The sequence below is a fragment of the Sus scrofa genome, chromosome 4 (assembly GCF_054392235.1).
Source record: "Sus scrofa isolate SSC_HxYL_T2T_F1_AM1 chromosome 4, Sscrofa_HxYL_maternal_Yorkshire_Landrace_v2.0, whole genome shotgun sequence".
Taxonomy (NCBI): Eukaryota; Metazoa; Chordata; class Mammalia; order Artiodactyla; family Suidae; genus Sus; species Sus scrofa.
This window is the reverse complement of record NC_139386.1, coordinates 45794964-45809748: the sequence shown is the minus strand read 5'-3', so window position 1 is coordinate 45809748 and position 14785 is coordinate 45794964. Positions and strand designations below refer to the sequence as shown.

The 14785-nt window shown below is 38.3% G+C and overlaps 1 protein-coding gene across 7 annotated transcripts in view; it reads left to right on the top strand.

Annotated features, from left to right (window-relative positions):
* Window positions 1-357: 357 nt before the first annotated feature.
* Window positions 358-14785, top strand: part of LRRC69 (leucine rich repeat containing 69) — a 93602-nt gene continuing 79174 nt past the window's right edge. For 3 of the 7 annotated variants that reach the window (XM_085021084.1, XM_085021085.1, XM_085021086.1), the window contains exon 1: window positions 358-4625. In XM_085021084.1, the coding sequence (XP_084877210.1) occupies window positions 4443-4625 (183 nt within the window). In that variant the 5' untranslated portion in view covers window positions 358-4442. Of the gene's footprint in view, window positions 4626-5041; window positions 5127-14785 lie in introns of all 7 variants that reach the window. The other 4 variants (XR_014843007.1, XM_085021088.1, XM_085021087.1 and 1 more) reach the window with 3 other exon arrangements.

The following is a 14785-nucleotide window of genomic DNA, read 5'->3' as shown; positions in this document are numbered from 1 at the left end:
AATTTTATTCAGCCTTTATTTTGTTCTCGTATGTCATTGAAAATAGTACAGTCACAGATTCTCATATTCAAGGATTGCCACTTTCAAGTCCTGCCCTCTGCTGCATACAGCAAGGTATCACTCCAGACCTAGCTTCAGAAGTGTAAGCTTCCCAATCCATTAAACCATTGATGTCTCTGTCGCTGACTCTGGGCTCTTTCTTTGGTCTTGAGGCTGAAACAAATTACTGCCTTTCTACAAGGCTGCTAAATTTTTCTGAACAGGGATGATTTATAATCTTTCTTCTGATTTTTCTTAGAATACCAACCCTTGCCTTCTATGAGAACTAAGCCCACTTATATAAAGAATTTAGCACTGCTGCCTGACACATAGTAAATGCTTAGTAAATGTAGGTATGTTTTCTTTTGTGAAGCCTCACAAAGACATTTAAATTAAGGTCTTCACCTTTTGTTAAAGCTGAAGTATGTAGCGCTCTCTTGGGGCTGACAGAAGATTCTGCTTACGGGCCTACTGTGTGGAGGACTTTTCTCCCTGCTGCATATTAAGTTGATGTAGTGATGGATAAGGAGGAGGATAGTGGAGCTAAGGCTTCCTGCTGTGTGCTAAGTTGAAGTAGTGATGGATAAAGAAGAGGATAGTGGAGCTGAGGTCCAGCAGAGATTGGTGTGCCTAATACTTATACTCTATTTTATAGATGATGAGGATGAGACTTGCAGAGGTTAAGAATTAATAACTTGGCTAGCAAACATGGCTAGTAAATGGCAAGGCTGACCCTAGGAGGCAGGCCTTTGAGAATCTAGAACACTAAATCAAAACTTCTAACTTCAATTTCCATATTTAAAGAGAGCTAAGAGATATCCAATACCCTTCTTTATTACAGGAGAGAGAATATCTGTAGTAGACTTCTAGTACATGAAGCATCTGCTCATATCTAGAAATTATACCTTGGGGTTGTCTTTGTGCCCCAAGTCTCAGATCATGTTTTAATCACAAAAGAAGCTTGCCAAAACAAATCAAATTAAGTGTACTGGTTCTCCCATAACCTGTGTTTATGAAATCCAGTTTTCCATGCAGTTTTGCAGTATTCAAAACCCTTTAAATTGTCATAGGGGCCCCTGTCATAGTAGAAATTACCAAGGTTCTTTGGTATTAATAGAGTATTAATAAGTGGAACAAGGCCTCTCTGTGTCAATGCAATTAATGATTGTTTTTACTTTAAGATCCTTTGAGATTCAGGAATGATACATATTTCAGCACTCTTATAGCACTTTATGCTTCCACAGTAGTTTATAGTCATTAGCTATTTCTCACATATCTCAGTGGAGTAGTTTGGTATTCTTTCCTGTTTTACTAATGAGAGATATAAGCTTAGTTTGACGGACTTAAGTTTACATATTAAGTCAATTGCTCCATTTGGATTAAATTTCAATTTAAGTTTCCTTTCTTTAGATTTATGCACCAGAATTATTTATATTCCCCATGGCCCTGTGTATTTCATGCCATCAACATTTTTTCATGCTCCTTTTATTTAAATGCTTCCCCCCCTCACATTTATTTCATCAACTAGTTGAGTTTTTTTAAAAAACATTATGACTGGACTCAGCAGTCAACAGCAAGAAATACTTATTTAAATTAGCATTTATTATATTGAAATGTTGGCTTCAGGAGACAGAGAGTCTAGTTTATTACCACGTCCCCATGCCTCAGTGCTATAATGGTGCCTAGTATGTAATGGGTACTTGATAAATATGTGATTATTATAATCATTTTGCACCACACACATATCAAATCATTATGTTGTACACCCTAAACTAATACAATGTATATGTCAGTTACATCAGTAAAACTGGAAAAAAAATTTGATGACTTACTTACATTTCTAACTTTCTTCTAGACTGTAAGCTCCTTGACGTCTATTTGTATACTAGACAAATTCTTCTATTTGTATACAGAGAGAAGAGAGAAGGTCACACAGTTCAAGGAAAATGATAGAGGAAATATTTGAGCAGATTCAAAGGGTCAAGAAAAGTTAGGCAAATAGGTATAAAAGGCATACAGGCAAAATGAACAGCATAAGCAAAGAAGTAAATGTACTAGATGCTTCTGAGGAATAGCAGGTGGTTGAAAGAGAGAGCTTGTGAAAGCAAACCGTATGTGATGCAGTGGTCTGATGAGATTTGAATACCATTTCAACAGTTGGAATTTAAATTATAGGCAATGAAAGGCCATTACAAGATTTTTTTACAGTTATAGATCTATTGCAGGAAGATGACTGATGACAGTGACAATGTATATAACAAGTGGCAGTGTATATAATGGAAGCAGGCAGTAGTACGGGGAGAGAGGATGAAACTCTGGACTATGACAGTAGCAGTGGAAAAAGAAGCAGACAGGTGTGAAGGGTGTGGTGTGGATTTGTACTGAATCGATTTAGATCAGCTCAGACTGTATCTCATAATTCCCTACCCTGCATAGTTTCAGGTCAGTCCTTGCCACAGAGACACTTTACAGAAAATTTGTATTTCTACACCTTAAGTATATCTTAAAAAATACCACCACCATGTCATTATGATACATGACAGAATTAGCTAATCCTATCATCTAATACCCAGTCAAGGATCAAATTTCCTCAATTGACTTCAAAATGTTTTTATTCAAATCAGGATCCAAACAAGATCTACAGATTGCACTTGGCTGTTATTTTTGTTAAGTCTCATTTATTTCAAAACAGTTTCCCCTCCTTTTTATTAATGCGTTGACTTGGTTGGTTAAACAACAAAACACAATGTTGGTTAAACATTGTGTCATTTGCCCTGTAGAATTTCCCTTGTTTAAGATTTGGCTGACTGCTTGCCTGAGATTAATTTAGCTTGTTCTCTGGTCCTCGTATTTTCTGTAAATTGTAGTTAGATCTATAAGCATGATTAGACAGACTCAGGTTCAATTTTTGGGTAAGACTATTTCATAGGTGGTGCTGTGTAATTTTTATTGCATCACTGATAAGGATAGAGTAGGATAGTTATACAGGTAGAAGTCCCAGTAAAGAACCATAAGATAGAGAAACCTGGAGAACTTTGGGAGATCACTGTCAGTTAATAATTGCTCAAGAGGGCCATCAGAATGAGACAGCCTTGCTTGACTAGTGGAGGCTTAAGATGTGCCTCAGGTCATTGGGTAGGGGATGGGGTGAGGACTGCATTCAAGTTCAGACCAAGGGCAGGAGTTTAAGGACCACCCTTCTGATTTGAGTAAGCACTATGACTGTCCTAGTTTGACCTTATAACATCAAATACTCTAATACCAGATACCAAGGAGGAGCTACTACTTGAAGAAAGAGGAAGAGTTGGTCTTTTCCCACTCTCCCTCCCCTTGGATTATAAAACTATAGCCCACCTAATCCTTGGGGCAGAGCCTCCTTGCCTGCACACTAGCATCTCTTGCAAGTGCCTTATCTTAATAAACCTCTTTTTTGCCTATTGCTTTGTCTCTTGCTGAATTCCTTCTGTTCTGAGGTAAAAAGAACCTAAATCTTAGTAAGTCCAGACACTGGGTGAGTGATTCTAATTTAAAAACCATGGGTTCAAGTCTCTATTGGGGTTTAGGCTAGGTTTCGAGTCCTGGCTTGGGGGTTCAAGTCCTGGAACATGGGTTCAAGTCCCAAGCTGGGTTCTGGCTAGGTTCAAGCCATAAGTGCTATCAGTTTCATCACCTCATGAGACTTAAAGCAATATATTATTGTCTCAATTTTTATGATGCTAAAATTGATAAGTAGGTTATTTAGCCTTTCTTACTTGTAAAGTTCCTGTCATGTAGTGCTTTCAGCATTCAATTATGATCTTTGTGTATATCCGTTATTAGGATTTACAAAAATGGTAATTTTTCTATTTTTTCTTCCTCATTTATTGGCTTCAATTTTTCTGTAAGAACTTTATGATAATATACCAAAATGCAGTTTACTGGAAAAGTAGAATAAATCTTCATGCTTTTTTCCTTTTTCAATTTCTAGTCTTGTGAGTTGGGTCCCTAACAAGTCTCAACATAATCAAATGAGTGTCTTTTATTTTTATAGTATTATTATAAATTATTTGATTTTAATGTATTTTGAGGTTTCAATCCACTCATCATTCTTTCTGATTTTCAAATTTCCCCACATTAGATCAGTGGGAACACTCGGCAGTGGCCTCTGTGTCCTTTATCTCATTAGTCCTTGATAATTTCCATGTCTCTGGTATAAGATATTCTAGGCTCATCTTGTGCATTTCCTGCTCCAAGCCTGGAAATCAGCTATTTTTCCTCTCTTATCTTTTTACACAGGAAACTATCTGATGCCTTCCACCTTCAACATGGTAGATCTCAGAATGTTTTTGTTTCCATGACACACCAATTCTGCAATTTGAAGTTCTAAACATGCATAATAAAGAACTTACTTCTCTTCCAAGCCCATGGCTGAAAGGTTGTTAATAAGAGCACTGAAGGGTGGTAAATACACTAAAATTGTTACCTTAAATGAAAAGAAGGTAACAAAGATGCCCTCAGTGTTAGAAAGACTACCTGGCCTGAAGACACTAGACCTTCAGAATAACCTAATCCCCAAAGTGTGCCCAGAGATAAGCACCCTGACCCAGGTGAGGAACAGCATATTTTTCTTTTTTTTTTCAATTGAGGATAGAAAACAGGGAGAGAGAAAAGAGATGAGAGAACAATAAGGCTTTACTCTCTAGAGATTTAGCTCCCTGGAGCCCTCTGTGGATTGTTGCTGGAGAGGCCTCAGAAGGTATTCTCCCTTAGTGAATTACATATGGCAGGGGAAGATATTTCCTGGAATCAGAGGGTTAGGTCTCTGCCACACTCATTTTTCTGGAGGCTGTCATCTGGAAAGGGACTGGGAGCTTGGATCTACTTGTCTACCAGGGGCTCCATCTGGAAGTGGGTTTGAAGATCCTGTTGATGCTGTTTGCCCTGGGGTCTATCCTGGGGCTCTTGTATATGGAATGAAGTGATGTAACAGATGTTAAGAAAGGGTTCTTTTTCAATTTCCTAGAGCAGGCTGAACTTTGAAATGGAGTGTTGGCAGGAAATGGAAAGGAGGGAACATTCATTTCTTCTGAAGTAGGCTTTAAAAGAAGGTTAGTATTTTAAATAAAGAATATCCTTCTTAAAGAGCAACAATTGACATGAATGAATCCCAGATGCTTGTGTTAAAGATTTCTGCTGAACAATGTGAAACTCCAGCTGCTAAAATCTTGAGGTTGGAAGAAGGCAAGGGATATTAACTTTGCAGTTTTCTTTTTGTTCAGTTATAAATTGTCATCAGCACTGACAGAACTATAACCAGCCAAGTTGTAGTTCATTATAGTTCATTAGTTTTGAGTTCAGTGTTCGGGGGGATAAAAACCCCTCTATTTTCTTACCTTTACCTACCTTATTTCCTTTTAGGTTTACAAAATTGAGTTTGTAATCTGTGTCCAAAAAATACAGTAATATTAAATCACCCTTTAATAGTAACTTCTAAAAGTGCATTTATAGTTAGAGAACAAGGATTTGGACTTTTCTAATGGGACAGAGGACTTTCTATTAAAAAGAATTGGGGATTTGACTGAGCCAAGAACCTGCCTCTGATTGAATTTTCTCCGTTAAAGTAACAATGCATTGTTCGAAGAAAATCAGATGCTATAAAAGATTTATAATAAAAAGCAACTCTCTTCTGCTCTACCCCCCCCAGCAGTTCTGATTTCCATATATAACCACTTTTAACTCTTTTGTTTTCTTTTCTTTTTTTTTTTTTTTTTGTCTTTTTGTTGTTGTTGTTGCTATTTCTTGGGCCGCTCCCTCGGCATTATTGTTGTTGTTGTTGTTGTTGCTATTTCTTGGGCCGCTTCCGCGGCATATGGAGGTTCCCAGGCTAGGGGTTGAGTCGGAGCTGTAGCCACCAGCCTACGCCAGAGCCACAGCAACGCGGGATCCGAGCCGCGTCTGCAACCTACACCACAGCTCACGGCAACGCCGGATCGTTAACCCACTGAGCAAGGGCAGGGACCGAACCCTCAACCTCTTGGTTCCTAGTCGGATTCGTTCACCACTGCGCCACGACGGGAACTCCTCTTTTGTTTTCTTTATTTGTGCATTTTAGATATCACCCTTCTTCATCTTGGAGATATAATTACACTAATATGTTTAGATTCTCCATGTTATCTTTTAAATTTAATATTTTTGATGCCAAAAGATGTTAAGGGTTCTTGTTCATGCAATTGAAGAATGAACTCCGTGAACACACAGGCAGCAAGCAAGCAAAGTCTTTATTACAGGAAAGCAAATAGCTCCCAGGGCTGCTGGATGGGGGGAGAAGAGCCCCCGACTCTCTATAGGGGTTTTTAATCCCTAAAGATTAGGGTACCAACGTGGAGTCCAGAAAGATGTGATTTTCTCCATTGGCCTTGCCCAGTTACCTATATCAAGTCCTTGTCCAATAGGGGTTCTAGGGGTGGAAATGTCCTGTAAGTTTTATGGTTTCTTTGTCCTTCTCTTCCCTTAGATTGAGTCACCATTCTTCTCATTCCTTTTCTATCAGTTGAGGAGTGGGTTAGAGATTAGGATCCATGGTGGGGTAGATACACTTCCTATAAACAAGGCCTGTGGGGAAGGCACACTTCCTATAGTAAACAAAGCCTGTGGAGATACTCTCTGGAGTCCTTAAACCACAAATGTTAATCAATAGCTGTATCAAAGAATGCATCAAAGCCCATGCTCCTACACTGACTACCTGAGTTAGTATTCTGCCTCATTTTTACATCTTTCTTTTTTCATCAAAGACTGTGTTTTTACTGCCCACTTGGTAAGGTGGCAGTATTAGCATCTGTAACCGACCTTCAGGTCTCCTTCCCACTTCCCCTTCCATAAGTTATTAACTTCTTACTTTTATGATATGTATGGGATTTACATTGTGTTCAGTTATAATTGTGATTAAATCTTTCTCAGAGAATTCTAGAAGTCTAAAATGTATATTGTTAATAAGTAAATATCATTTACATGGAGCCAATTAATGTAAAATGATTATATTTTCTTCCTCATATGTCATTTTTGTTCCCTTGGAGTTTATAATTGTCTTTCATTTGTTCTTGTGACTTTTGCCTTCACTGTGGTCTCATTTTATTTTAAACTTGATCACATTACTTAGCCTATCAAATGTGCTTTTTCCTTGAGTGACTTCCCTCCAGAAGCCTCTGTCCTCCAGTTCCAGCTTAAGCTGGATACTGTCAGCCTGGATATCATATCGCAGCTCTCCTGAACAGGATCCACTATTTAGGTTTGCTGGATACTGTCAGCCTGGATATCATATCGCAGCTCTCCTGAACAGGATCCACTATTTCCTATAACTGTATTTTTCTTTTTTTGGTTTACTCACTTATATTTTAAGAATAAGTTTCCAGATACTACCCTAGTCTAGGTATGTGGTAGTTAAATATTTTGAATTCTTGCATATCTGAAAACACGTGTATCCTTCTTCATTTTTTTTTTTTTTTTGTCTTCTGTTTTTTTGAGGGCCGCACCTGCAGCACATGGAGGGTCCCAGGCTAGGGGTCTAATTGGAGCTGTAGCCACCAGCCTATGCCAGCCACAGCCACAGCAACACCAGATCCAAGCCACATCTGCAGCCTATACCACAGCTCATGGCAACACCGGTTCCTTAACCCACTGAGCAAGGCCAGGGATTCAACCTGCAACCTCATGGTTCCTAGTTGGATTTTTTTCCACTGTGCCATGATGGGAATGCCTTCTTTTTCATTAATAGTTATTTAGTAAAAAAACTACAGATTATAAAATATATTTCTTTAGAGAAAAAAAGCCTGAGTCTGAACCATCATTATTTTGGCTTCTTGTGGCTCCTCCATTACTTTCCTCTTCATCCTTCTACTATTTAGGAGACACCCTAGGTTTTGACTTCTGTTTTGCTCACTATCAACCTTCTTAAACAGGGAGTTGGCTTAGCTCAGCCCTTACTTTTAAAGAGAAATCCCATTTAATTTTTAAGGAACAGTTTAACTCATTAGAAGCCAGGCTTCTTGTGGTTTATCTTTAAAGTGCTTTACAAGTCATACTTAGGCTAATGGCATTATTGTTTAGCTGTTGTGAACTCGCAATTTTTTTTCATGTAGAGTCTCCAAGTTTGTGAAATTTTGAAAAAAAAATCTATTTCTCCTTTATAATGGGAATTCTAGAAGCAGATTGAATAAAATGTGCTAGAAACCCTCAAAAGATGGATAGATGTTATTTATACAGCTTAGAAATACTGCTCATTATCACGGTCGCTAATAGAAGAGGCAGAAAAAGCTTCCAGAGAAAGAGGCTAGAGAGTGCTCAGAGCCCTGGATGAGTGTTTGAAGATCCTGGATACTTTAATTGGTAAGTTCAGCCACTTTCCAACTAAACATAAAAGTCCTGGATACTTTAACCAGTTCAGCCACTTACCAACTAAACATAAGGCATTTACATTCACTGGGTCTCAACTTTTGCCTTCATTTATTCAAAGCCATACTTAAGTATTGAGCACTGGCTATGTCTTGGGTGATCTGGCATCTTAAAAAAAAAAAAAAAAGATGGAAATACCTGACCTCATGGAGTTTATGTTCTAGTCAGAAGACATGCAAGAAACAAACAAGCAGAACAAACAAGATATGAGGAAGTGATTACTGTTAAGGAGAAAAATAAAGCAGAGAAAGCAGGCAGGGCACATTGTGACATTCAGCGTAAATGCTGCCCAGTGGCCTTGTGGTCTTCAGAACTTGGTGATGCTTAATTATGTCATAGTTTAAAGATCATAAAAATTCTTACTCTAAAAATTTTCTGTGAAACCCCTGAATGTGTTTTATAAAAGTTAGTCTGCATTCTTTCTTGTATTGCTACGGGTTGTACTTTTATTAATAATGATTGAAACTATCCTTCTAGCATATTTTGGGGGGGATGGATACTGTGCTTGCCTTTTGACTAGTGTTTCCTTTATCACAATAGGAAGTCCAGTTTGCCCCAGTATACTGATTTTTTTGGGGAGGGATCATATTTTCCATAGAATGCACAGCATTAAAATAGTTTTGATATCTTCTAAATTCCTAAGACAAAATTAATAGTTCAAAATTTTTGCACTCATAAAATGATATGCAATAGAATAACAATATCCACCATTTACTGAGAGCCAGGCACAATGCTAGGAACTCTGTTCGTTTTGAACTCAGTTATTATCATTACTCTCATATGGTTGACAAAATTCATGGTTCAGGAAGAAGTTAAGCCATTTGTCAAAGTCCCTTAACAAGTGAATACAAGTATAAAATTAGGTCTCTTTTGAGGTTGCTTTCAGCTCTATTATTACTCTGTACACTTAATTGGTGGGGAGTCCAATTTATAGCTGCTAAAAACCCTGAAAACTGGGTTGCCTAAAAATGGAAGATTTGAACACTCCATGGAATGTTCCCACTCTCCTTTTGCTACATACCCATTCTTTTGACAAACATTTAATTTCCATCTCCTTGTGTCTATGCTGATCCTGAGGATACAAGTGTAAAAAAAAAAATCAGTCTTTGTCTTCATATTTAGGAGTTAAATCAAATGTTAATATATGCAAAACTCAGTGCCTGAAATTGGAACTTTTCCATAAATTAGAGTTGCTGTTATGATTATTATTACCATTATGGTCCAACTAGCAACAATGATAAAATGGGAGCAGATTCTTTAGTGAATACAGATTCTACCCCTTCTTTTTTTCTTTGCTAATTTGAGTAGTGAAACTGGAAATTTTCAGTTACTTCTAATGACATGATAAAAATGGGTTAATGTCTTATAATTTATGGTGAATGCATTTGGCCTAGGACTAATGAAATGCTGGGATAGGAAGGGCGTTCAAAAAAGTACTTTATTATGACTCTCGAGGGTAGAGACCTTGTTTTGCCCCTAGTGCCTGGCACTTAGTAAACCATCAAATATCAGCTTGAGTAGAATGGGATTGTAAGCCATTTTCAAGGTCCAACTTAATTAAACACAGTGATTATGGCAGTGTCTAGGAATAAAGATCCCTCATAGGTGAATCAGTTATAAAGTCCACAAAGAAACAAATAGCCTTTCTAATTGTGTACAGCATTGTTGACATGCGTCATAAGGCCAATGATAGTACAGCAATGTTCCCCTTAAGTGGCTCACATGTGTGGCTGCCCAGGACAAAGATATAATCTGCCATAACCTTTTATTTGACCATAAACAATTGACAGTAAATAAAGGCAACTCTAAGCAGAGCTGGGTAGTTTATAAATTGTTACTGTGTCCCTAGTCTCACCTTTTCATACGTTTAATGTCCTTTTTGATGACCCCAGCCTAATCACCTTTCTTCCTCCTTCCCTTCTTGCCTTCCTTCCTTCTTTCCTATGTTCAACAAATGGTCACTGTGCCCAGTGGACTGGGCATTCTGCTAGATGTTGACAATACAAAAAGGAATAAAAACATTCATGTGCCCCTACTCTCAGGTTTAGTGGAGAAAGGTAATCAAATATACAAATAGATGTAAAAGTATAATTGTGCAAAATGCCATGAAGAAGAATTATATTGTGTTATGAGGAACTGCAGCCAGAGAAATAAGGGAAGGTAGTCCTGAGAAGTGCAAGTGAGGTAAGATCTGAAGGATGGAGTTTTGCACAGGCACATGCAAGAGAAAAAGTGTGAGCAACAACTTTCCCTATCTCTTCCTCCTTGGGCATTCTGGTCACAAAGCCTGGAAGAACAGAAAGAATCTGATGTTATTTGTACTGTTTGTCAGCATCAAGCCTGGAAATGTGCTCTTCCTCCGTCAAGTAGATAATGCCTCCTGTTTTCTAAGCCTGATTTTTCTATCAAAACAAGGCTTTCTTATACTGGTTTATTGTATCCTGTCCCAGCACACAGGCACCTAGTGAATTCTCTTCTCTCTAATATCACTTTCCTCCCTCCTTTGCCTCTCTTGTATGCCCAATCCTGCATTAAGCCTCCTGCACCCCTACTGGAACTTCTGCTTCTTTCTCTGTGTGGCAGGTGTCCAGAAGAGCCCATAGTGCAAGACTATTTGAAATGAGGACTCCATATATTGCATACAATTCTGCTGTATGTGTGTGTGTGTACATATATAATGAGTGTATGTGTGTATGAATGAATGTATTATGTGCACACATGACAATTCTGAGCAACAATAATTTTTTTTAAAAAAAAGTTTTAAATTACTGTAAACAGTGTATGTAATGTATAAATTAGGAGTATAGGCCGTAGGGGGTTCCCGTCGTGGCGCAGTGCTTAACGAATCTGACTAGGAATCATGAGGTTGCGGGTTTGAGCCCTGGCTTCGCTCAGTAGGTTAGGGATCCAGCGTTGCCGAGAGCTGTGGTGTAGGTTGCAGACACGGCTTGGATGGTGTTGCTGTGGCTGTGGCTGTGGCCGGCAGCTGTAGCTCCGATTGGACCCCTCTCCTGGGAAACTCCATATGCCGTGGGTGCCGCCCTCAAAATACAAAAGACAAAAAAAAAAAAAAAAAAAAAAAAAAAAAGGAGTATAGGCCATAGGGTGAAGCTTTGTTATTGCACCATAAATCATAGCCTACACCTTAGATCCCTTTTTGTAAAATTGGGGGTGCTGTTAAGTCCACATGAGGCAATGTACAAAGTTGTATGGCACAGTATTTGGTACACACTAAATTCTATTTAAGTGTTAGTCATTGATATTATTATTAATAATCCAGTCAGTACCTTTTCTTCTTAAATTTACTGTCATCTCTCCTAAGGCAAAGACGGCATTAAACCTAGAACCCATAATCCAGAGGCATCAATGGACATTGACATGTTTACTTCACATCCAAGATGTAAGAGGAAACACACACATCTAGTTCAAGGCAGGCCACAGATAGGTTATAACTTAGAGGTATGAGTAGGCCAACACAATTAAATAAACCAATCCAAATTTAGGAAGATTTGAGAGACAGTATTTGGGACAAGTACACAAATAAAGATATAGAAAAGGTGACGTGGAGACTGGAAACATTTAGGACATATTAGGTAGGGAAATTCTTCACGGACTGATAATTAGGGCTGCTCTTTATATATAATACAGGAGGACAGGAAAAAAGAAATTTAAATGATAAAACATCCCAATCTTTAGATTCTTCAGCTGTGTAATGCTACGGGCAGGCAGTAATGAATACTAGTGTTAGGGTGGTTGCATGAGAGATGGTAAAAATGCATCTAAAAGGAATTTTGAGAATAGGACTTGATGGCTGATTGAATTTAGGTGAAGAGAGAGAAAGTTCTAGGTGATTTGAAAGTTTGGCTCCCATATGACTATGAGAAAGGTTAGGGCATTAACCAAAGCAGGGATGGGAAAAAAAGACCACCTTTTTTAACTGGCATTGTCAGGTTTAGACTTTGAATTTAGAGCAACAACATCACATCTACTTGAAATATTTTTTGAGCCAAAACCAACAGGATGCAATTTTAATAGGGATGACTGTAAATTCCTAAATTTTAAGAAAATAATTCAACTCTATATGTTCAGGCCACGGGTTATCTCCTTGATAGTTATCTCCTTGACAGTGGATTTTTGTTGGCCACAGACAAAATTAATTATGCATCAACAATGTGCCCCACTGCTGAGAGAGTGCGTGCCATGTTAGGCTGCAGTAGAGTGTAGTCATCCGCCTAAGGGAGATTCCATGGTCCCAACAGATCTATGCTATGAGATCACATTTCCTGTTTCCCCCTAGGCACCATGTTTCCAGAGAGGGGTACTCAGAAAAATTAGAGTATGGTGAGGATGTCTGGAAAATATGTCCTGAGGGAAATGGTTAAGGAAGAATGGAACAAATTCAGGGGAAATATGATAGCAGTTCAAATATTTTAAAGATTGCTATATTATGTAGGAGAGAGGTGGGGGAATAAATTTATTTTTTTATGATTACTGCAGGAAGAATTGGATAGAAGTTATATAGCGCCTAGAGAAACAAAAATATATATATAAGTAAATAAATAATTAAAACTGCCTAACAAGATTAAAGAGCTATCCATTACTAAGTGTGTACATAAGAAAGGTGTATAGTTGGTCACTTGCATTTTATGTGCTGCACTAGGTGACTTATGAAAGTTCTTTCTTATTGTAAGACGCTATAATTCCCTGGGTCATGGGTCCAAGAGAAACCTTTTAGTAGCCATGGTGTCTTTCAATCTATGTCAGTATTCTAGATTCCAAAGGACACGAGAGTTACACTCAGAATATCAACAGAACTTCACTATGGATAACTATTGAAGTCATGTAAATTTTAAACTTAACAAGTAGTTTTCTCTCTTATGACTAAAGCCTTCCCTCAGGAACTACCCATAAACATCCAGAGTTACTAATGACAGACAGATGTGCTCTTTCTGGATGCTTTCTATTTCTGAAACCCTCTGTGAATAAAACATTATTTGGAACAACCTTGTCAAGGGATCCTAAAATATTTCACCTCAAATGCCACCACCTCCAAGAAATTTTCCTGAATGACTCAATCTGACCACTTTTTTATTCCATTATCTTGTCTTCTTTCCTTTAAATGTTTGCACTTAACACTAATAGAAATTATTTTTTACTAACTTGTTGTCTATTTCACTTCCCAACATATAAGCACTATGAAAGGGGGATGGATCTTTGTCTTTTTTTTTCACTCCAACATTCAGAATAGACCAAGCACATAATAGACATATAATTAGCATGACTGGATTAATGAAATATTTAGGTTGGGGCTTGAGATATTTTAAAAGGCAGCTCAGTCCTTGCTATGATGTCTCTGTATTTTTAGGGGATTGAGTGAAATTCTGACTGCCATCATGATAGAGTATAACCATCTGGTTTTTAAGATACCTTTATGAATTTAAAGGCCATTAGTGAATTTTTTTTAAGTTATCCTATTCTGTTAAAAATAACACCAGTTCTATTCACTTCATTTTAGTTTAATTTTGAAATCATTTAAACGTTGAAGTTTTCAGTTGAACCGTCTTTATTTTCTCTATGTCATATTCTTGGTTTGGAGCTCAGAACTTCACATGGCAGCACTCTCTAGCCGAAGGGCCATGTAGGTAATGTGTTACCCAAACAAAGTGCCTCTTCTTGAGTTACCTAACCATTTTTTTTTCTTTGTCTTTTTGCCATTTCTAGGGCCGCTCCCGTGGCATATGGAGGTTCCCAGGCTAGGGGTCTAATTGGAGCTGTAGCTGCTGGCCTACACCAGAGCCACAGCAAGGCGGGATCCCAGCCGCACCTGCAAAGTACACCGCAGCTCACGGCAACACCAGATCCTTAACCCACTGAGTTAGGCCAGGGATTGAACTCTGGTTCCTAGTCGGATTCACTAACCACTGAGCCACTACAGGAACTCCAACCTATCCGTTTTATATCATCTTCTTGGGAGCTAAACTGAATGAGAAAACTAGATGTGGCTGTTAGTCACCCATGACATTTTTCTAGATTTCTCTTCAAAATTACCGTCCCTTAAAGCTCTTACATCTTCTCCTCCAAAGCCAAAGGTAGATGGCTTTGTTTCATATTTCATTACAGAAACAGATACTGTCAGTGAGGAACCCCCTCCCCCCTTTTTTTGCTGCACCCACAACATGTGGAAGTTTCCAGGCCAGGGACTGAATCTGAGATGCATCTGCAACCCATGCCACAGCTGTGGCAATGCTGGATTCTTAACCCACTGTGGCACAGTGCAAACTCCCTCATCTTTCAATCACCAAATCTATCCACTGCCTTG